Genomic DNA, 23,846 nt, shown 5'->3' with positions numbered 1-23,846 from the left:
ATTATGAACAATAGTATTAGCATTGATCTATACCATATGACTTCAGTGATGAAGTATGAGGTTCTTGCTAAGGAAAAGAATTACAGGCTGCTGATAGATGGGCAAGCTGGGCTGCTTCTACCTGAAGCTCAAAGCAGCAACTGGGTCAGTGAGAGCAGTCTGAATGATCAGATGAAGAGGAGGGCAAACCAGAACCATGGGAAGTGCATAGGTGCAGACAGGCATCTGGAAAAGCTACATTGAGCATTGTCTGTTTAATGAAAACTTGTGGATGTGCCTGGAAGATGAGGGAGCACATCGTGACAGACTATGAGAGGACAATGCAACTACAGATGAACACCAGTATTTCTTCTCCTGCGATGAAAATACATCCTGAAAATTCACATTTCTTCATGGTAGAAACTACACTGTGTGACATTTTATGGAAGGGATTAAATCATTTGAAGTGACGAGTAGTTGCTCTATTAGTTAAGTACTAATGACATTACTGGGTATTGACACAGAACTTTGCTGTCTGACCATAAGCAATCAGGGAAAACCACCAGAGACCCGGTTGTATTTGAAGTACTTCGCTGGATTTGCAGCTATCAGAAAGGGCTTTCAGGAGACCAGAGCCTTTTGAGGGATTCAGGTGCAGCCAGGTGGAGTTCAAGGGTACCTCTACTGCTGGCAGTGGTCTTTACCCCTGCAACTACAGCCCAGTCCAGCACATAAAATCTCTTCAAAGACAACACCTCTTCTTCAGTGAATTTCAGAAATTGACCTAAAGCTGAAATGGCCATTGGGAACCCAAGATACTCTCCTTTCTTCCTAGTAGACAGCTGAGCATCCATTTACCATCCTGGGACATCTGTGGAAAATTCAGGTTGCAAGACTCAAGAACAGGAAACTTCAAATAACTAGGATACAACCCATCAGCTTGCCGCACTTTGGGAATCCATCCCCTTCCAACTATGGGAATGAAAGTGCAAAATGCACTGAATCGTGTTTCCCCAAAAGTACGGGAGTTTCCATCACTGGAGATACAAAAGCCCATCTGGAAATGGGCCTGGGCTGCCTTGTTTAGGTGTCCATGCTTGGCTAGTGTGGATGGCTACATGGTCTTTGGAGGTCCCCTCCACTCTCAGTGAACCTATCACTCTGCAGTGCCTGGCAATGTTTCTGAGAACTTCTCTGCAGTATCTTCAAACCCGGTGGACACTGGGTGCTCATGAGGCATAGGATCTTTTGGGGATGAATGTCCCACATGGCTGCTTCCCAAGCTGGGCCTTGCCCAGGGTCAGTCCCCTGCAGGGGAGAAAATGACCCTTCTCCTGTTGGCTTTTCATGGCCTTCCTCTCAATACATGCTCTTCTCATCCTTGAACACTTTTACTGAATACAGAGGTCTAGGAGTGCTAGAGTACAGAATAGAAAACAGAGTACTAGGAGTGCTGAGAAGTCAAAGGTGACCTGCCACCTCCAGACACAAGTGACCTCACAGTCCCTTTGCGTGACACGTTCCTGCTGCTGCCCTATCAAGTGCAGAGACAGAAGTGACCTCACAGTCACTGCCACAGTCACATTCCTCCTGCTGGGACAGGAGATCCTGAGGCAAAGCTGACTTCTCTCTAGCCCCCTAGGTACCTGTTTTTCTCTTTCTGGGTTAGAGACTAAGCAAAGTTTTAGTGGGAGTGTGTGTTGTTCTGCTTGTGGTGTCGTGTCTGTGGTTAAGGTATGGACAAGCTCTACAGCTTAGGGTTTTTTAGGTCTGCTAAGTAGTCTAGGGTTAAACAGAGAGTTTTCATGTTACTGTTAAGGGAAAGCATTAGGTTTAGCAAGAGAAAAAAAAAAAAATTCCTTTCTGAGTATTGTAGTAGCATTTAGGTTTAGGCATTAAAATTACTGGCTCATGTAAGGTAAGGGCTATATGTGACTAGTTTAAGTCAGTGTTACCACAGCATCCACATTACATAAACACTCTTACTTCTATGAAATCATAAGTTTCTGGTGGCCAAGCTCTTCTTCCCATCCCGACATATCACATCTCTCTTGTCCAGGCTGCTCTTGACCTCTCCATATCTTATTGGGATCAGCCTTCTGATGACATTCACGATCGCAGAGTATCTGTCTCACCTCTGTTGGCTCCTCCATTCCTGAGACAGTATTGGCATGGTAGTTAGAAGAGAAAAGGACACAAAGATCCTTAGGAGCATCCTGCACAATGTGCCCATCAGTTCTGCACTGCCACAAAACTGCACTTCCTACCTACAAGTTTTGTTTCCAGAATGGCTTCTATGGAATCAGCGTTACTTTTTTTCTCTCATGCACGGTTCTGTTTTGGATATGCAGAGATGGAATAAGGAAAGTTAAGGAACAGATGGAACTGATCTTCTCAAGGGATGCAAGGAATAATAGGAAGGGATTCTACAGATACACTGCTCAGAAAAGAATGGCCAAGGAGAGTGTACCCCTTGTGATGGATGAGAAGGGTGCACGGGTAATGACAGACATGGAGAAGGCTGAGGGACTCAACAACGTCTTTCTCTCAGTCTTCCCTGCCAGTCAGGCTTCCCAAGTCTTTCATTTAAGTAAGTTTGCAGAACTTACTGTAAGCACTCAGTAAGTTTGCAGATGACACCAAGTTAGGTGCGTGTGTCGATCTGCTTGAGGGTAGGAAAGCTCTGCAGGAGGATCTGGATAGGCTGGACCGATGGGCTGAGGTCAACTGCATGAAGTTTAACAAGGCCAAGTGCCGGGTCCTGCACCTGGGGCGCAATAACCCCAAGCAGAGCTACAGGCTGGGAGAGGAATGGTTGGAAAGCTGCCAGGCAGAGAAGGACCTGGGAGTGATGGTGGACAGTCGGCTGAATATGAGCCAGCAGTGTGCTCAGGTGGCCAAGAAGGCCAACGGCATCCTGGCTTGTATTAGGAACAGCGTGACCAGCAGGGCTAGGGAGGTGATCGTCCCCCTGTACTCAGCTCTGGTGAGGCCGCACCTCGAGTACTGTGTTCAGTTTTGGGCCCCTCGCTACAAGAAGGACATCGAGGTGCTTGAGCAGGTGCAGAGAAGGGCGACGAAGCTGGTGAGGGGCCTGGAGAACAAGTCCTACGAGGAGCGGCTGAGGGAGCTGGGCTTGTTCAGCCTGGAGAAGAGGAGGCTCAGGGGTGACCTTATTGCTCTTTACAGATACCTTAAAGGAGGCTGTAGAGAGGTGGGGGTTGGCCTGTTCTCCCACGTGCCTGGTGACAGGACGAGGGGGAATGGGCTTAAGTTGAGCCAGGGGAGTTTTAGGTTAGATGTTAGGAAGAACTTCTTTACAGAAAGGGTTGTGAGGCATTGGAACAGGCTGCCCAGGGAAGTGGTGGAGTCACCATCCCTGGAAGTCTTCAAAAGACGCTTAGATGTACAGCTTAGGGATATGGTTTAGTGGAGGGCTGTTAGCGTTAGGTTGGAGGTTGGACTCGATGACCTTGAGGTCTCTTCCAACCTAGAAAATTCTGTGAAAATTCTGAGAAAATTCTATGAGGCCGTTGCCCAGGAGGGCAGCCAGGTAGATGCCCAGGAAGAGCGCGAAGTGCAGGAGCTGCAGCTCACGCGCACCTGCGAATGCCAGCAGGAGGAACTCGCTCACAGAGCTGATGTTGGGCATTTTCTGACATTGAACACTGTTGTCTGTTGAGAAGGAGGAGGCAGAAAAGGTTTAGAAGACAATTCTGTGAGGAAAACTTACTGCAAGCCTTAGAGCACTCTCATCTGAAGCCTCTCTCTTTGCAAAAGGAGCTTTCTGCAGCTCTATTGCTTGAGTCCCAGCTGATGCTTGGTGAGACTGGCACTGCAAGCATGGATTACTGGGGACTTTAGAGGTGTCCTTCCTTCTGTGAAGCAGTCAGAAAACAGCAACAAAGGGGAAACTCAAGTTCAGTCCACTTATGAGATCCATGAACTTTGCAGGGTTGTTGCAAAAAACACCTCCAACCACACTGTAGAGCGAGTCAGATTTTATTATGCTTAGTAAAACAATCACACTCTTGTGTTTCCAAAGAAGTAGAGACAGCTTAAATCAAAGAAGCCCCAACCCCAGTGCAGATGGACAGAATCCGCACCTTATCTCCAGGTACATGAGCAGGATCTCAGCTTTTCCCTCTTCGCCAAGAGTGCAGAGGCCTCATTCCAGCTGCCCACAGACAGCCATCCAGCAGCACAGACATGGTTTTAGTACAGAGGGGTCTTCTCCTTGAGGTACCTGGATAACACAAGGATGCCAGGAGAGAGCTGCCTCCTGCGGGAGAGAAGCGTGCAGCCCTGAACAATGCCCCACGGACAGAGCTGGATATTCGAAATCTGGGGTGTCCCAATACCCAATCTGCATCCCCTGCAGTGTCTGGAGGAGACTTGGACACCCAACTCTTGGCTAAAAAGGGCAGCTGGGTTATGACACTCCAAGGGGCTTCTGCCAGACTTTCTCACCTTGCACTGCAACCCAGCAGGACTCTCAAAGCCTACTGCATTGCCCACTGCCCTCCCAGAAACAAGACCCAGCACGAGACCCTTCCAGGACCTGCAGCTGCATGGCCCTGCAGCCAGACCCTTACATTGTCAAGGGCTGTGCAGGTTTCTCCTGCAGGCAGCTCTCAGCATCCTCCCACTGGCAGGTGCCTCCAAGCCCTCTCTCCTTCTCTCCTCTCCCCATGCCAGCTGTGGTCAGAGCCCCCAGCCCTGCTGCGCTGTGCAGAGGAGCTGCTCCTGGGCACAGCTGTCTCTCTGCACCAGGATCACTTTTGAAATGAGTTTTCTCTGTCCCACGAGCCCAGCCCAGCTCAGCAGCACAACACCAGCCCAAGTCACTGCAATAACCCCTCTGGGGGCTTTGCTGATGAGTCCACGAACCTCAGACACTCAGAGACAATTGAAGACATCTCTCCAGAAGTCCATAGAATCATAGAATCATAGAATATCCTGAGTTGGAAGGGACTCTTAAGGATCATCAAGTCCAACTCTTGACACCGCACAGGTCTACCCAACAGTTCAGACCATGTGCCTAAGTTCACAGTCCAATCTCTTCTTAAATTCAGACAGGCTCGGTGCAGTGACCACTTCCCTGGGGAGCCTGTTCCAGTGTGCAACCACCCTCTCTGTGAAGAACCCCCTCCTGACGTCCAGCCTAAATTTCCCCTGCCTCAGCTTAACCCCGTTCCCACGGGTCCTGTCACTGGTGTTAATGGAGAAAGGGTCTCCTGCCTCTCGACACCCCCTTACAAGGAAGTTGTAGACTGTGATGAGGTCTCCCCTCAGCCTCCTCTTCTCCAGGCTGAACAGGCCCAGTGACCTCAGCCGTTCTTCGTACGTCTTCCCCTCAAGGCCTTTCACCATCTTCGTAGCCCTCCTCTGGACACTTTCCAACAGTTTCATGTCCTTTTTATCCTGTGGTGCCCAGAACTGCACACAGTACTCGAGGTGAGGCCGCACCAGCGCAGAGTAGAGCGGGACAATCACCTCCCTTGACCTACTAGCGATGCCGTGCTTGATGCACCCCAGGACACGATTGGCCCTCCTGGCTGCCAGGGCACATTGCTGGCTCATATTCAACTTGCTGTCTACCACGACCCCCAGATCCCTCTCTTCTAAGCTGCTCTCCAGCGTCTCATCGCCCAGTCTGTACATGCAGCCAGGGTTTCCCCGTCCCAGGTGCAGGACCCGGCACTTGCTCTTATTGAACTTCATGCGGTTGGTGATCGCCCAGCTCTCCAACTTGTCCAGATCCCTCTGTAAGGCCTTTACGCCCTCATTTGAGTCCACAACTCCTCCAAGTTTGGTGTCATCAGCAAACAAGTCCAAGTCAGAGGCAAGTTTCCTGCAGTGTCCCCCTGAGGGCCAGCACTGACACAGCCTCCCTTGGAGCTCGTTAGAGCAGAACACTGGAGGCAGTGAGGACAAGGAGACAAAGGCAATGTGAAGGTGACACTGAGGTGTAGGAAAACTGGATGTGTGTCACCAAGCACAAGGGCCAGGCCTTGACTCACTACTCAAGGAAGGGAGATCCTTTCCCTTGACCAGTAGCTCAGGGCTCTTTGTGGAGCAGTAGGAGACGGGGATTTGCATTGCCAAGTGCAGGAGAATGGTACGACCCCTGCCTGCTTCATGGGTGGGGGCGAGGAGGCAATGAGGCCCTGGTGCTTTAACAATCAGCTGTCTCCTCAAAGGCCTCAGTGACAGAGACAACAGCCATAGCCATGGACACAAAGACCTGGGTCCTGCTGGGACTTTGAGCCTTGCCATAGCCCTTGATCCTCTCCACACCAGGCTGTCCTAGGGTCTCCTAGACCTGTACCTCTTTTCCTGAGGGCTGCAAACACTCTTCTCTGTGGTGCCACACTGGATCTGAGCTGATTCGGATAACTCAGACTTTCTTGGTGGCCATGCTCCTCGTAAGGCAACTCTGTAGAAAGCTGGCCTGGTTCCTGGTGAGCAGGCACCACTGCTCGTATGGCATCCCTCGTGGTGCCCAGGCCCTCCTCCTCCTGGGCACTGCTCACTCAGCAGCGTCCCAGTCTGCCCTGATGTGTGGGGTTCCTATTCTTACGGTGAAGGATGATGCTCGTCTCCTTGTAAATGACAAGAGATTTCTATAGGCAAAATCCTGCATTTTCTCAGGGTTCCTCAACACCGATGCTCCATTCTGTCAGCCATTCATGGCTGCAGGCAGAAGGTTCAACCTTCATGTGATTGTGCTATCTCTGACAGGACAGTAGCATCAGGACTTCAGGAAAGTTTGGATAATACAGGAGTAATCACTTGAATGGAACTGCAACACAGAGTCACAGAAAAACAGTGGGTGAAAGGCTGCCGGATTCTACTTTTTCTGTTCTTCATTCTCATGCATTCTGTTGGTTTGTCTGGAGCTGGGTCCTGAATGTTATGGGGCTGTGCAGGTCAAAGTTAGAAGGGCCAAAACCCAGCTGGATCTCAATCCGGCTATGACTGTCAAAGACAATAAACACTGCTTATATAAATACTTTAAATAAAGGAGGATTAAGGAGAATCCTCATCCTTTATTAGATGTGGTGGAAATCTGGTGATGATCTAGATAAGGTAAAGGCTGAGGTCCTTAATGCCTTCTTTGCCTCAGTCTCTAGCAGGAAGACCAGTTGTTCCCCTGGACATTTCTTCCATGACATGGCCAGTGCAATATTTCTAAGGTGCACTTTGTAGCAGTCTTTTCTCTCCTGCTCTTTCCTACTACTAAAGGAAGCTCCACCAGGGTGGAAACCCCTCCTGAAGTAGGCATCCCAACCCAGCAGGCTCCTTGCGGCCTCTCAGCCAACCACACACAAGTCACCTCAGCAGCAGCTTCCAAGCCAGGGACCTGCTGCTGGCCTTGTAGCTTCTTGGCTACACACAGCCAAGCCTTGTGCCTCCTGCTGCCCAGTCATGGACTCAAGCAGAAGGGACAGGACAACCCATCTGGGGGCCTTCTTTCTGCCTGGGTCCTCCTGGGTCTAGAGGCAGAGGGGATCCCCCAGTCAGCATGCCAAGAAGGTGTCTTCTGCTGGCCTAGCAGGGCCACTGCCAGATGTCAGCCCAAAAATGCAGCTCCCAGGGAGAAGCCAAGGGTGACTTCCAGACACCAGTGACCTCCCAGTCCCTTTCTGTGACACGTTCCAGCTGCTGCCCTATCAAGTGCAGAGACAGAAGTGACCTCACAGTCACATTCCTCCTGCTGGGTCAGGACATCCTGACGTAGGGCTGACCTCTCTCTAGTCCTTTAGGGACTAGGGCTCACCATTCTGGGTTAGAGGATAAACACAGGTTAAACGGGAATCTTTGGTGTTCTTCTGTGGCTATCAGGTCTGTCTCAAGGGTATGGGCAAACCCTGTGGTTTAGAGTATTTTAAGGCCTGCCAACAACTTCTCTAGGGCTAAATAGTGCATTTTAATGCTAATGTTTAGGGAAGGAATTAGGGTAAGCAGGAGAGTAAAGGTAAGGAAAAGGGTCTGTGGGCTGCATTTTTCTTCAGTGGATACTTTAAGTTCAGGCATTAGAGTAGTGGATTCCTCTCAGAGTGTTGGAGGAGCATTTAGGTTTAAAGATTAGAATTACTGGTTCAAATAATGTAAGGGCAATACATGACTGTTTTAAATCAGTGTTACTGTAACACCTACATTAAATGACCCCTCTTACCTTTAGGGAATCATTAATTTCTGCTGGCCATGCTCCTCTTCCCACCCCAAAATCTCACATCTCTCTTGTCCAGGCTGCTCCCGACCTCCCCATATCTTGTTGGGATCAGCTTTCTGATGACATTTACCATCTCAGTGTATCTATCTCACCTCTGTTGCCTCCTCCATTCCTCAGAAGGTAGTGGCCTTGTAATGAGGAGGGAAAAGGACACAAAGGTCTTTAGGCGCATCCTGCTCAATGTGCCCATCAGCTCTGCACCTACGCAAAATCATGCTTCCTACCTACAAGTTTTGTTTCCCAAATGGCTTCTGTGGATCCAGGGTTACTTTTCCCAGGCCCTCTCACATGTTTCAGTTTCAGATGTGGAGGGATAGGATAAGGAAAGCCAAGTCTCAGATGGAACTCAGCTTGGCAAGTGATGCAAGGAATAAGAAGAGATTCTATAGATACATTGCTCAGATATGGAAGGCCAAGGACAGTGTACCCCCTTAAAAAGGGTAGAAAGGAGGACCCAGGGAACCACTGAATGGTGAGCCTCATGTCTGTGCCTGACAAGATCATGGAAAAGATCCTCCTGGAATCGATATCAAGGCACATACAAGACAAAGAGGTGATCTCAGACAGCCAGCATGGCTTCACCAAAGGATAAATCTTGCCTGACCAATCTGGTATCTTTCTACAACGGAGTGACCACATCGGACAACAAGGGAAGACCGACTGATGCCATCTACTTGGACTTCTCTAAGTCCATTGACACTGTCCCACATGACATCCTGGTCTCCAAATTGGAGATATATGCATTTGAAGGGTGCACCATTCAGTGGGTAAGGAGTTGGCTTGAAGGTCACACCCAGAGAGTGGTGCTCAATGGCTCTATGTCCAAGTGGAGGCATTTGATGAGTGGCGTCTGTCATGAGTCTGTCTTGGGACTGGTACAGTTTAATATCTTTATCAATGACATAGTGGGATCGAGTGCTCCCTCAGCAAGTGTGCAGATGACACCAAGCTGAGTGGTGTAGTTGATGCAACAGAGGAAGGGGTACCAACCAGAGTGCTGGACAAGATTGAAATTTGGGTCCCTGTAAATCTAAGGAGGTTCAACAAGTCCAAGTGCAAGATGCTGCAACTGGGCTCGGGAAATCCCAGACATGAGGATAGGCTGGGAGAAGAACTCATTGAGAGAATCCCTGCAGGGAGGTACTTGGGGGTTCTGCTGGACAAAAAGCTCGACATGAGCCAGCAGTGTGTGCTTGTAGCCCAGGAGGCCAACTGCATCCTGGGCTGCATCAAGAGAGGAGTGGCCAGCAGGTGGAGGCAGGTGATTCACCCCTTCTACTCTGCTCTTGTGAGGCTCATCTTGGAGTCTTGCATCCAGGACTGGGGCCACCAGCACAAGAAGGGTGTGGGTCTATTAGAATGGGTCTAGAGGAGGGCCACGAAGATGATCAAGGGTCTGGAACACCTCTCCTATGAAGAAAGGCTGAGAGAGCTGGGGCTGTTCAGCCTGAAGAAGAAAAGGTTCCTGGGTGACCTCACTGAAGCTTTTCAGTACTTAAAGAGGGCTTATAAAAAAGATGGAGAGTGACTCTTTGCTCAAGGACATCACAGTCCCAGCCCTGCCCCAAGGGGACAAACAGCTGAAGTTAGGGATAGGAGTGGGTTTGAAGATGAGATGTGTTGTGTGTGTGGTGGAGGGTTAGGTGGTCAATTTAACATTTAGGGATTAGAGGTCAACTTCTACAGCTAATGTAAAGGAAGGGCTTTGAGGGAGGGATTTGTGTTCTGCTCAAGATGCCTGCTCAAGGTGTAGGATGAGGGCAAGGTTTGTGGGTCAGAGTTTTGTTTAGTTCTTGGGTGAGGGCTAGGGCTGGCATTCTAATTCATGATTAGGCTTAATCATCATTCTGCTTGACCTTCAAGTACAAGATGTGTTTGACATCTGCCTTTTCCAAGTCCCGAGGAACCTCTTTGGTCAACCTGTCCTATCCAAGGCCTCTCAGATAGATCTTATGACAACGTCTGGAGCAGTTCCACCATCATGTCTCTCACTCTTCCCACTCAACTGCTAAGCAACCTGAGGACTGAGCAGGGGGATGATGAAGGTTTGGGAAAGGGCTTGGTTAAAACCTCTGAGCACAGCCTTTATGGGCTTCACATAGACAGAGAGGGTGGTGTCACAGAAAACAGTGACACTCATGAGGACTATAGAGCAGGTGGATAAGACCATGGCCTGCCAACACAGGACACAAACACACATGAAAACTGTATGGGAGGGAAGAGGAAGATTGGATCCAAAATGTAGATTATGAAATCAAAGACCATGAGAATCACCGTGGCACTGCAGGACAGCTCCAGCAATGGAACAAAACCACAGAAGAGGTGTCTATGACACTGGGGCCACAGAACTGTAGCTGGGAGGAGGAGAAAGAATTCCTGTACATGAGAGAAATTCCCCTGGTTCAGGTACAGCTGCCTTCTGGAGTCAGGCCTTCCACTTCCCAAGCCTTGCAGAGAACAGGGGTGGCATACAGCCCAGGGCTGACCGTAGGACATGGCCCCCAGCAGGAAGCACTGCGGTCATGCAAAAGGTGCAGCTGAGAGTGCTGCCACCTCTGTGAGCAAAGGGGGTGCTGTCCCCAGCCAGGAAGCTAGCCAGCATCTGGCGGAGGGTGCTGGAGCTGTACAAGGTGTGCAAGGAGGAGAAATCTCCCTCAGGAAGAAGGCCACGGGCATCTGCAGGTGTTTGGTGGCCAGCACCAGCACAGTGATGAGGGTGTTCCACATCCCAGTCACTGTGCTGGTCATGTAAGAGAGAAGGGAGAGATGTTTGTAAGGGTTGAGGAACTTCCGTATTCACAGTAGTGGAAACTCAGCTAATGATGGCTTATTGCACCATTCCCCTTCCCTCATGGAAACCCTTTTAGAGCACTCTGGTCCCCTCTGTCTTGTTGGGATAAAAATTTCCAAGCAGTTTCTTCCCCAGTTCCTAAACGGAACAGTGAAGGAATTTCAGAGAGGTGAAATTATCCCTGCCTGTCATGGCCGAGGTATCCTGCAATACAACAGGAACAAAATAGGGGTTAAGGAATCATTGGTTCTCATGTTTGACAACCACACTCTAACAGCACAAATCACACTTATAAAATGTATCTTCCCTTTCTTCAGAGAAGAGAATTCGGTGATGACTTTGGTCTGCCTCAATCAGCACACCCCAGCAGAGACCCTGCTGCCTTGGGGAGCTGTCAGCCCTGAGGCCTTGGGGACACCTCGAGGGAGCCCAAGGGCACAGAGCAAGTGATGCCATGGTCGGGTGCTGTGCTGCTGAGCTGGGCCGGGCTCCTGGGCCCAAGCAGAGCTCCTGGCAAGAGGACAGTGCTGCAGAGAGACAGCTGTGCCCAGGAGCAGCTCCACTGCACAGCGCAACAGGGCTGGAGGCTCTGACCGCAGCTGGCACACAGAGAGGAGAGAAGGAGAGGGCTTGGAGGCACTGAGGAGCGCAACAACAGAGGGCAGCGTGTGGCAGGACACATCTGCAGGCACTTGACACCGTGAGGCTCTGGCAGCAGGGCCATGCAGGTGGGGTTGCCAGAGGGGTCCTCTACAGCTGAAACATCTGATGGCGGATAGCATCTGTCAGGGTGAGTTTCTCTGTTTCTCCAGAAACGAGTAGAAAATGCTTTAGAGAATGGCATTTATGATTGGATTTTTCAAAAGGAAGACCAAGGCAGGGGCTACCTGAAAGGCAAGACTTTTTCTGTAGCCTGTACTTGCAGATACCTGTGGTAGAGCGGAGGCCGGTTTCATGGTAATAGGTGGTCAGGTTTGTACTGAAGACTGAGACTCCTAGAGCATTGCAATGAGAGATCAATATTTAATCAATGAACTTCATAAAGTCCCTTCCCACACTTCAGCCCAGAAACTACACCAACATCATCATTGTGGTCCTCTCAGGTTTTATCCTAGCTCATCTTTTGGAGCTGCAAATCCTCCAATGTCCAGTGCCCTGTCTTTGGGAGGTCTCTGCTGACTTGAGGTGAGCACAGATCATTTGCAATGAGAAGGAGCTGCCTCCTCTGCAGGCAGAGCTGAAGCACAGGAGGGTCTGCTGAGTGTCCGTCTGTCCCTCCCTGACCTTGCCTCCCCTGGCAGCAGCACGCTGGCATTCCTCCTGGCTTCTCCAGCTGGCCGTGCTGCTGCTGGTCTTGTTCCCAGGCTGGCTGGGGATGGGGGTTTCAGAATCAGTGGTGTGCCCTCGGGGTGTTTGGGGAAAGGCGAGTACGGGGACAAGGTGAGGGCTGTGGAGATGGGCACTTTGAGCCTGGATTCCTCTGCTTTCAGCAGTGTTCAGGTTCTTTTCAGATGAACAACTGAGTACAACTTTCCTGCAGCTCTCATGGGCCAGCTGAGACCAACACTGATGGAGAGACTGGCTGTCGTCTCTGAGGCACACTCTGCACTGAAGGCACAGTGTCTTTGCCTCTGAGGATCCACAAGGATTTACTTGGAGTGCAGCAGAATGCCCAGGATTTATGCCTTAGAAACTGTTCTCCGGTGTGGTGTGGCAGCTAGAACCAAAAACACAAAACAAATAATTACATATCTAAATCTCCACACCTCATCTCTGCAGTTGGGTGAACTAGGAGCAAAACTGGGGAAATCTCTTTGATATCAGCAGTAAAGTTAATCTGAGACTACCCCATGTTCCTACTATGTTCCTACCATGTTGCTACCATGTTACTCCCTCTGGCAGTAGTACAGAACTGATTCTTCCATTGCCACAGAGGAGTCCCCTGCTCCCAGAGGCACTCTCAGGCAGAATCAATGAAAGAGAGCTTCAAAATATCTGCCTGGAAATGGAAAACCCTTTGGTGATTTTAAATGAGAGTATGGAAAGGGTTTTCCTCAGTTATGTCTGTGGTACACAATCACTGCCTTTGTCTTCCTTGTACAGGACCTCATGACCAGAAATTAGAGATGTCCAACGTCAGCACCATCTCTGAGTTCCTCCTGCTGGCATTCGCAGACACACGCGAGCTGCAGCTCCTGCACTTCGCGCTCTTCCTGGGCATCTACCTGGCTGCCCTCCTGGGCAACGGCCTCATCCTCAGCACCGTAGCCTGCCACCACCGCCTCCACACCCCCATGTACTTCTTCCTCCTCAACCTCGCCCTCCTCGACGTGGGCTGCATCTCCACCACTGTACTCAAAGCCATGGCCAATGCCCTCTGGGACACCAGGACCATCTCCTATCAAGGATGTGTTGCCCAAGTACTTCTTTTAGTCTTCTTTTTTGGTGCAGAGTTTTTTCTTCTCACTGTCATGGCCTATGACTGCTACATTGCCATCTGCAAGCCCCTGCACTACGGGAGCCTCGTGGGCAGCAGAGCTTATGCCCAGATGGCAGCAGCTGCCTGGGGCAGTGGCTTTCTCAATGCTGTCCTGCACACGGCCAACACATTTTCCCTGCCCCTCTGCCACAGCAATGCTGTGGACCAGTTCTTCTGTGAAGTCCCCCACATCCTCAAGCTCTCTTGCTCAGCTGCCTACCTCACGGAAGTCAGGATTCTTCTGGTTAGTGCCTGTTTAAGTGTTGTTTTTTTTTTTTTGTGTTGTCTTATGTGCAGATCTTCAGGGCAGTGCTGAGGATGCCCTCTGTGCAGGGCCGGCACAAAGCCTTTTCCATGTGCCTCCCTCATCTGGCCGTTGTCTCCCTGTATTTCAGTACTGCCATGATTGCCTACCTGAAGCCCCCTTAAATCTCTTTCCCATCCCTGGACGTGGTGGTGGCAGTTCTGTACTCAGTGCTGCCTCCAGCAGTGAACCCCCTCATCTACAGCATGAGGAATAAAGAGCTCAAGGAGGCACTGAGGACGTTATTGCAATATTCAGTATTTCAAAAAGGAACTGGTCTTCTGCATCTGATTCCCTGAAGGATACCTGGAGAAGGCAGAAACACCTTTGTTCATATATTTCAAAAAATGCTCATCCTTTTCAATATCATACCAATATTTTAAATAATTTTATAATTTCATTTTATAAATTTAAGATATTTTTCTTCTTCTGTGTCTTTCTACCTTTTCTTCTTACCCAAAGACCTCATGTAGAGGTGCTGCTAAGCTCTTTGTAACTAACTAAAAAAAGGAACCGGCAGGTAGGCAGTTTCTGTGGATCTCATTTCTCATACACTCTTCTCAGGTACAGCAGTGGTTGTGGAATGAAGATCCCTGCTGCAACGTGGTGGAAAGCCCTGGTGTCCTCCTTTGGGGCTGCCCTTTCTGCCCTGGCAGGCACTCCCTCCCTGCAGCCTTTGGAGGGGACCTCCAAAGCCCATCTAGCCACCCCCACTAGCCACGCATGGACACCTACACCAGGCAGCCCAGGCCCATTTCCAGTTGGGTTTGTTGTATCTCCAGTTGAGGAGGACTCCCCCACTTTTGGGGAAACCTGATTGAGTGCTTGGTATTGGAAACATGATCCAGTTCTTGATATTACTCACAGTAAAAGTGTTTTCCTGTGTGCAGTTCCCATGTCTTGTCCAATCACTGGACATTGCTGAGACTGTCAGAGGAAAAGATCTGATAGCATATCCATGTCTCACAGACAGCTCATAGCAGCAGACAGAGATGAACTAGACATGTTTTCTTGGTATTAGAACCAAAATGGTCACCGAGGCCTCTGTATTCAGTAAAAAGAGATCAAGGATGAGAACAGGAAGTTCATAAAAAGCCACCAGGACAAGGGCCATTTTCTTCCCCTGCAGGAGACTGACCCTGGGCAAGGCCCAGCTTGGGAAGCAGCTGTGTTGGACGTACTTAGTGGGCAGTGAGCTGGGCAGGAGGCAGCCATGTGCCCTGGGAGCACAGGAGGGAAGGCTGAGGGGCACCTCACCGCAGCCTGCCAGGAGCTGCAGAGATGTCAGGAAGAGCCCCCGCGGGGCCAGGCTGTGCCCTGTGATGTGCAGGGAGCCCTCCTCTTGCCATGCTGCGTGCGCTGGCTGCAGCAGCAGGGACCCCCAGCCAGGCCATACATGGGGCATGGGGCTCTGCCACCCGCCTGGCCCCGGGTTTGGTTCCTTGTCTTTGCTGGGCCCCACCTTCCACACTCAGATGTGTCCCTTGGCTGTCGGCTCCCTTTCCACTGCCCTGTGGGAATACCAAGCCGGGGTGGACAGGTTACCATTAGGTGTGCTGGTGCTTGTGTAATTCACATGGGTGATGGCATAAATGCTGGTTCCTTCACCAGTGATGCACATCCTTCTTCATGTTAGGCCAAACTCAACGTCCTTCTCTCTGCTTTTCCTCATGGATGAACTGGATTAGGTCTCCTTGATTATTCTGAGGCACAATGCAATGCTCTTCTGCTACTCCAGCACAATATGGGTGACTTTCCCTTATTCTGCACATTGACCTGCAAGGTCATTCCACACTTTTTGCTTTCAAATCCTTAGTTGGACGGGGGCCATTTGCAAAGTGGGGCAAGCTGATGGGTTCTGGCTCAGCCATTTGAAGCATGCTATACTTGAGTTTTTCAGCCTGAGTTTGCTAAAGATGACCCAGGAAGGTCATCAACAGATGTTCAAGTGTCTAGTTTAAGTAAGGGAGAGTATCTCAGGTTTCCAGTGGCCGTTTCAGATCTAGGTCAATCCAAGGAACCCACTGAAGAAGAGGTTTGTCTTTGAAGGGGTGTTCCTGTGCTGGACTGAGCTGCAGTTACAGGGACAAAGACCACTGCTGGCAGTGGAGGTGCCCTGGGAACTCCACCATGCTCCACCTGACTTTCCCAAAGGGTTCCTGCCTCCTGCAGGTCTTTTCTGACATCTGCCAGTCCAAGGAAGTGCCTGAAACACAACGGGGTCACTGGAGGTTTTCCCTGGTTGCTTACGGTCAGACAGGTTAATGTCTGGACCCAGCTTCCTGTCTGGACCTATGCACTTCCCATCATTCTCCTGGTTTGCCCTCCCCTTTCTCTTTAATCATTCAGACCACTCTCAGTGACCCAGTTGCTGCTTTGAGTTTCAGTGAGTTCAAGGTCACGCATCTCTCAGCAGTCCTTCTAATGGTTTCCTTAGTAAGACCCTCATTGTTTATCATTGAATTAGTATGTTATGGATTAATATTAACACAATTATCTGAAATTTCCTATTACTCACTGAAAAATACATCATGTACAGTCATCCTTTTGGGAAGGTAAACATCACTGGAGGCAACAAAATTAAGAACTTGAGCTTTGTTTTTTTGAAAATTGCAGCATGATTTCCTGTTGTTTGTTTTGAAATAGGAAAAACCCTGCTCTTCCCACCTAAGCAGGGCTTCAAAGGTCAAATCCTAGACCAATACCTATAGCAGAATGATGCTCTAAACTGAAACAGAACAAAATTCAGCCTTTAAAATGAAGAAAGATTTTTATTAGATGCTCCTTGAAATCTTCCCCCTTAACTACAACATGAAAGCTCTCCAATTAGCTGATCAAATCTTGAATACTTGAAGAAAACGGTGGGAGAGACATGGCTCCTTAGGAATTACTGTGTTTTAATGAGTTCCATGGTGTATTTTGGTGCTGAGTCAAAGAAACTTGGGTACTGAGAGGAGAATGATGCAACTGTGCGAATAAGCAAACTCAAAAGGAAAAGCTGAAGTGACTTGGAGTATTAATGGGCCCCACTGAGAGCTGTTACTAACAAAGCCTCCCCAGGGACTGCTTAGGGCAGATAATTGGAGGCCATGGTTACAGACAGGCAAAGCACTGTGCTGAGGGAAGTCTTGGTTGGTTTTAGTGAAGCAGAACAGCCAAGGCCTGACCCCAGCCACTGTGAGGGGAGATCCTGCACCCCCCTGTCTGGCTCAGGACTTTTCCTGGGGGTCTGAGGAATGTGGTGGGTAGTGTGATGCCATGAGAAGAACACTGGTATGACCCCTCACTGCCTCTGCACAGGGTTGCAAAGAAGCAAAGAGGCTGCATTGCAATGAGTATATCTCATTTATTCATAAGCTCTAGCCAAAGCGTCAGAACTGTTGGGGCCTTCCCTTTTTACCAGCAACCTCTGCCTTCTCCTCTGCATGCTTTCCTATGCTGTCCCACACTTTGTCCTATTTCCTGGAGGTCTTCAGATAGCCATCTCTGTTCACCACCTTGCTCTCATCCCAGCATTTCCATCATTTCACCAGTTTCTCATCAACCCTCACCAGCTGCTCCTTGAAACACAAAGCTATGGTCTGATCATAGACACTCACCAGCATCTTCCAAGACATGGACCTGGTGCTGGCCTTGCAGCTTCTTGACACAGCCAAGCCTTGTGCCTCCTGCTGCCCAGTCATGGACTCAAGCAGAAGGGACAGGACAACCCATGTTGGGGCCTTCTTTCTGCCTGGGTCCTCCTGGGTCTGGAGGCAGAGGGGATCCCCCAGTCAGCATGCCAAGCAGGTGCCTTCTGCTGGCCTAGCAGGGCCACTGCCAGCTGTCAGCCCAAAAGTGCAGATCCCAGGGAGAAAACAAGGGTGACCTGCAACCTCCAAACACATGTGACCTCCCAGTCCCTTTCTGTGACACGTTCCTGCTGCTGCCCTATCAGCTGCAGAGACAAAAGTGACCTCACAATCACTGCCACAGTCATATTTCTCCTGCTGGGGCAGGAGATCCTGAGGCAGAGCTGAGCTTCTCAGAGCATTCCCACCCATCTCCTCCTTGTGGCCCACAAGCTGATCAGATCCAAGGCCCCTCAAATTCATTTGGAGTTAGGGTTTTGTATAGGTCTCTTAAGCAGTTTTCTAGTGTTAAATAGGCCATTTAAGTACTAGTATTAAGGGCGGAGGTCAGAGTGATTGAGAGAGTAAGAGCTAGGATGAATCAATTATTGGCTGAGTTTTGTCTTCTAGGGGTACGCTGAGGTCACTCATTAGAGTAGTGGATTCCTGTCAGGGTGCTGAGTAGCATTTAGGCGTAGGAATTAACTTTACAGGTTGAAGCTGGGGAATAGCCTTGTATGACTATTTTAAGTCACAGTTACATCTGCATCAGCATAATCTGAACCGTCTTACCTCTACAAAATCCTTAATTTTGGCTGGCCAAGCCCCTATTTCCTCCTCTCAGTCTCACATTTCTCCTGGCCAGGCTTCTCCTGATTTCCCCATATCAATTATCTTTTTAGGGGCATGCTTATGATGCCTTTCATGATCTTAGACTATGTGTCAGTTCTCTGTTGGCTACTCTATTTTGGAGAAATGTGGCACTTAAGACACGATGGAAAAGGACACAAATGTCCATCAGAGCACCCTGCACAATGTGCCCAGCAGCTCTGCAGTGCCACAAAAGCGTGGTTCCTGCCTACAAGTTTCCTTTCCAGAATGGCTCCTATGTCTCCAGGGTAACTTTTCCCAGGCACTCACTTCCCCAGGCCACACCACTCTTGCCCGCAGGCCCCATGTGTCTCTCCAACCCTCCCTTCTTCCCCTGCAGTAGTGGCACCTCAGCGCAGCAGGTTGGTGCATCTCCAGGCTCAGGGGTGTTTCCTGAGGGCCTGCCCCATGTGGGGAGTGTTGGGGAGGAAGAGAGCAAGGTCATCTCCTGGGGCATGGCTGAGCACAGCCCAGCCATCCTGCACCAAGGACAGGTCCCTGCTCCCAGGCTGAGGCACACATGCAAGGTGGACACTTCTCCATCATTCCAGCTTCACGCAGGGACCTTCAGCCCTGTCCCAGTCCCAGGAGTGACCTCATCCTCCTACTCCATCCACAGACAGCTGCTAAAGCCCTGAGTGTCTCTGTTTCTCAACAGCTATCACCCAAGTCTTTCTCCTGGCCCTCCCCTCTGCCCAGCACTGCCTCTCAGGTGACTCAGTGACACTTCAGAAGGGCCTCTGGGCTTCCTCAATTATTCTGGTACTTATTAGCACATTTCTGCCTCTTTCCAGAGCTCAGAGGGAGCCTTCTTGTTCATCAGGGGCCCTATACTGGCTGGGATGGAGTTATTCTCTGCAGAGCAGCCCCTGAGGTGCTGTGTTTTGGATATGTGACCAGAGCAGTGCTGGTAACCCACAGCGCTGGTCGCTGTTTTTGAGCAGTGTTTGCAGAGCATCAGGGCCTTCTGTGGCTCACAATTTGTGAGTTTTACTTACTTTTGCTATTCTGCCTCCAATTCTTCATGAAGAAGAGAAAGCAGGTGGCTGATAGGTGTTTATCTGTTGGGTGCATGGAGCAAGGAAGTGTCCGTGGTGCCAGGAGTTTGAGGTCTGTGAAGCTGCAGGAGCCCTGCTCTCTTGCCTGGCAGATCCCCAGCACACAGTGCCTGTGCCCCGCAGGACCAGCCCCGCTCCCCAGGCCAGCACAAGAGGCCTGGCCCAGCCACAGAGCAGCCTGCCCCGAGCAGGGGCCTGCACAAAGAGCTTTCCCTTTGCCCTTTCCCCATCAGTGTAGGCCCAGCAATGCTGCCCTGCTCTTCCCCAGGGCCATCCCTGCTCCCAGAGAGGGCCCAGGGCACTGTGTCTGTGCTAGCCTGGCTGGCCATTGCTGCTTCCCTCCCTGTGCTCCCTCAGGGCCCCAAGCTGGCAGTGCTGCTGTGAGAGCCAGGGGCTCTGGTGACCTGGGACCCCACGCATCTTCGCCCTGCCCATGCTGCTCAGGGTGGGCAGCAGACCCAACTCCATGGGGATCTCTGCTGCTGAGCCCCTTTCCACCTGCCCTGATGGCTCAGCAGCACAGGGCAGTGCTGGGCAGGGCCATGGGGTGTTTCTGAGGGCACAAAGGGCAGGCGAGTGCTGCACCAGACCTGGTCCATGAGGCCTCAAAAAGGTTATCCTCAATTACTCTACACTCTTAGGGGCCTTTGTCCTCTGGCTCTTCATGCACCACTCCCGGTATGGCAGAGCTGTCCTTACCCCATGGACTCCTCAGATTCCCCTTTTTCTTTACCAAACTCTTCTTTGGAAGGCCATTAATTTTATGAGGTTCTAATCCCTACCAACTCAGCATTGCATGTTCTCCCTGCAGAACCCCGGACATCTCCTGGCAGCTCCAGATTCCTCTCCAGGCTGACAGTGGCCATGAACCCCACTGCAGGGGGGCAGTGCCATGCAGATGAGTCCAAGACCAGTTGTTGTCAGGTGCTGCCATAAAGCTCTTGGTCCGGCCTTTGGTCTCTCACAGACTGTCCTTGCACTTCAAGTCTATGTTCTTCACTCCAGGAGGTCCCAAATAAAACCCCATTTGTTGCTGTGGTGCTAGCAGGGAGGCAGCTGTGACTCAGGGCTGCACAGTGCCTGCTGCTGCCTGTAGCTACAGGAAAGCCACAGCAGAGACAATAGGACTGTCACCAAGGTACAGGAGATATCAGGACTTACCCAGAAAAAAGGAAGCACAATGTGGAAGCCAAAAGAGAGCAGCAGGGAAAAGGCCACATCCTGCTGCTGGCCATGGCCATGGCTCCAGGGAAGCAGCAGCCCCGACCCAAAGGCAGCAGAGAGGCAGAGCCCAGCGGGCAGTGAGGGGCAGCCCCGAGGGCCACCGGGGCTGCTCCTGCATGTGGCAGCTGGGCTCTTGGTCCTGAGCCCCTCCTGCATGCTGGGGCTGCTCCCCCAGCTCCAGAGGAGATGGGAAGAGAGGGATACTGAGACCAATCAGGTTCTGACAGCTTCTCAATTGTCATTATCTACAAGGCAGGCATGGTTGTACAGGTACATGAGATATTTGTGAGGAATAGAAAAAAAAATTGAGAGATATGAAAATAAAGATACCATTATTAAATTAAAATCTAAAGATGCAGTATAATATATTACAAAATAAGTATAACAAAAGAATATTCTAACAATTTTATAGAAAAACGGTGAGTTCTGACTTGATTGGGGGCTTCAATATTACTGATGAAGAAGCATGTATCCAAAGAGTTTCTACAAGGCATCCTTGAGCTGCTGGTTCCCCATGCTGTAGATGAGGGGGTTCAGAGTTGCAGAAAAGACTGAGTACACAACAGCCACAGCCAGACCCAGGGACAAGGAGGAGATGGAGGGGGGCTTCAGGTAGGCAAATATGCCAGTGCTGACAAACAGGGAGACCACGGCCAGGTGAGGGAGGCATGTGGAAAAAGCTTTGTGCCGGCCCTGCTTAGAGGGCATCCTCAGCACTGCCCTGAAAATCTGCACATAGGGTAGCACAATGAAAACAAAACTAAGATAGGCTAAAGAAACACTCACTACAATAAACCCAACGTCCCTGAGGAATTACTTTGAGCAGGAGAGCTTGAGAATCTGGGGGATTTCACAGAAGATCTGGTCCACAGCATTGCCGTGGCAGAGGGGCAGGGAAAATGTGTTGGCCGTGTGCAGGACAGCATTGAGAAAGCCACTGCCCCAGGCAGCTGCTGCCATCTGGGCACAAGCTCTGCTGTCCAGGAGGCTCCCGTAGTGCAGGGGCTTGCAGATGGCAATGTAGCGGTCGTAGGCCATGACAGTGAGCAGCCCCTGTTCCCAGTGCCACTCTCAGTCAACACCAGCCAGAGCTCAAGCAGGACATTCAATAATAGAACATCTGCTTTTTAAAACTCCAAACTGTTTTAGAAGGTTACTTTGGTTGGCTTTTACAGTGTCACCCTCGCCTCCTGTCAGCCCCTGCCCACTCAGGCTCCTGGTACAAACGTGGCCCTGCACCAACACCACTGCTCGTGCTGCCTTTTCTGCCTCACCCTGTCCTCTCCCTTGACTCCTTGTCTCTGCTGGGCCCCACGTTCCACACCCTTTGCTGTCACTACCCTGTCCCCCGCCCAGCAGGATGGCAGAGCCAGAGCAGGACATGGTAGGGTTAGTCCCCGTAGTGCCCATGCAGAGCGCTTGTGGCAAAATGGGAGCTGAGAGATCAGGTTCTGTGGTGCAGAGGAGGTCCCATGCAGAAAAGATGAGGTTAAACAGCAACTTTGTGGGGACGGGGACGGGGGGTCTTTATCTTGGTCTAGCAAGGGAGGCTTCTGGCCATAAAGGGCCAAGGGATGGGTCAACCACAACTTCTCTGGGCAACCTGTTCCAGTGACAACCAGCCCTAAAGGAACCAGCTGGCTCAGGAAACCCCCCTGTAGGCCATGATCCCCCACTGTGCAGCAGAACGTGCCCACCTGCAGCTGATTGCCTCAGTGAGTCCTGGCCCAGTCCCAGGGCAGCTGTCACCAAGCATGTCCCTGGAGAAGAGCAAGGGAGCATTGCTGTGCCTGCAGGGAGGCAGAGGGGAGAAAGAGCAAGATGTCTGTGTAGCCACCTGCCCGGGGCAGGGTGCACTGGGGCTGGGCCAGGACTCTTGCTCTGGCCTGGGCAGAAAGACTGGCCTGGAGGGACACAGGCTGAGCGACACCAGAGAGTTACACACTGAAGTGCGAGTGGGATGAATTATTACAAGAAATTTCCACTCAAAAAGAGTGGATAGGCATTGGAACAGGTTTCCCAGGGAGATGGAAGAGTCACCATTCCTGGGGGTTTTGAAGGAAAGGTTGGGAGTATTATCTGGAAACATGGTTTGTGGGTAATATTGGTGGTTGGGGAACGGTAGGACTAGATGGTGTTGGAGGGCAACACCATAATGATTCTTTTACAGCCATCATGATTCTATGATTTTTGTGGGCAACATTAGGAGAATTAAAGCTACTTTAAAAGCAAACAAAGAAAAGAATACTAACCAAAAGTAAAAAAAACAGAAGCAAGAATAAGCCCAACCAGAAAAGCAAGAGAAGACAGAAGTAATGTGATGTCACATAACGAGTCACACGCAAAAATTTAGCAGATTGTTGCTTTTGAAACATATCTAGTCATTAATTTCCTGAGTGCAACTTTGAGCTCCTGGTTCCTCATGCTGTAGATTAGTGGATTCAGTGTGGGAGGTATCACCGTGTACAGAAACGAAACCACCAGGTCCAGGACTGGGAGGGACACAGAGGGGGGCTTCAGGTAGACAAACATGAGTGTGCTGAGGAACAGGGAGATGGAAGCGAGGTGAGGGAGGCACGTGGAAAAGGCTTTGTGCCGGCCCTGCTCAGAGGGCATCCTCAGCACAGCCCTGAAGATGTGTATGTAGGATAAAGCAATAAAAGAAAAGCATCCAATACCAAAAAAGGCACTAACCACAAGAAGCCCTACTTCCCTTGGGTAGGAGTTCAAGCAGGAAAGTTTAAGGATGTAGGGGATTTCACAGAAGAACTGGTCCACAACATTGCCGTGGCAGAGGGGCAGGGAAAATGTATTGGCAGTTTCCATGAGAGCATTGAGAAAGCCACTGCCCCAGGCAGCTGCTGCCATCTGGGCACAAGCTCTGCTGCCCACGAGGCTCCCGTAGTGCAAGGGCTTGCAGATGGCAACGTAGCGGTCGTAGGCCATGACTGTGAGAAGATAAAATTCTGCTGATATGAAGAAGAGAAACAGAAAGACCTGTGCAGCACAGCCTTGATAGGAGATGGTCCTGGTGTCCCAGAGGGCATTGGCCATGGCTTTGGGCAGAGTGGTGGAGATGCAGCCCACATCGAGGAGGGCGAGGTTGAGGAGGAAGAAGTACATGGGGGTGTGGAGGCGGTGGTCACAGGCTATGGCACTGAGGATGAGGCCGTTGCCCAGGAGGGCAGCCAGGTAGATGCCCAGGAAGAGCACGAAGTGCAGGAGCTGCAGCTCGCGCGTGTCTGCGAATGCCAGCAGGAGGAACTCGGTGATGGAGCTGCTGTTACACAT

The 23,846-nt window shown here is 50.6% G+C and overlaps 1 protein-coding gene across 1 annotated transcript in view; it reads right to left on the bottom strand.

The window, feature by feature from the left end:
• Positions 1 to 23,846, bottom strand: part of LOC311428101 (olfactory receptor 14C36-like) — a gene marked incomplete at both ends in the record, with an annotated part of 66,614 nt that extends 42,768 nt beyond the window's left edge. The window contains one exon of the mRNA XM_084539657.1: positions 23,469 to 23,846. Within this exon, the coding sequence (XP_084395783.1) occupies positions 23,469 to 23,846 (378 nt within the window). The remainder of the gene's footprint in view (positions 1 to 23,468) is intronic.

This window comes from Aythya ferina, assembly GCF_964211825.1.
Source record: "Aythya ferina genome assembly, contig: HAP1_SCAFFOLD_29, whole genome shotgun sequence".
NCBI lineage: Eukaryota > Metazoa > Chordata > Aves > Anseriformes > Anatidae > Aythya > Aythya ferina.
Note: the sequence above shows the minus strand (reverse complement) of the source record. Positions and strands in the feature narration are given on the sequence as shown.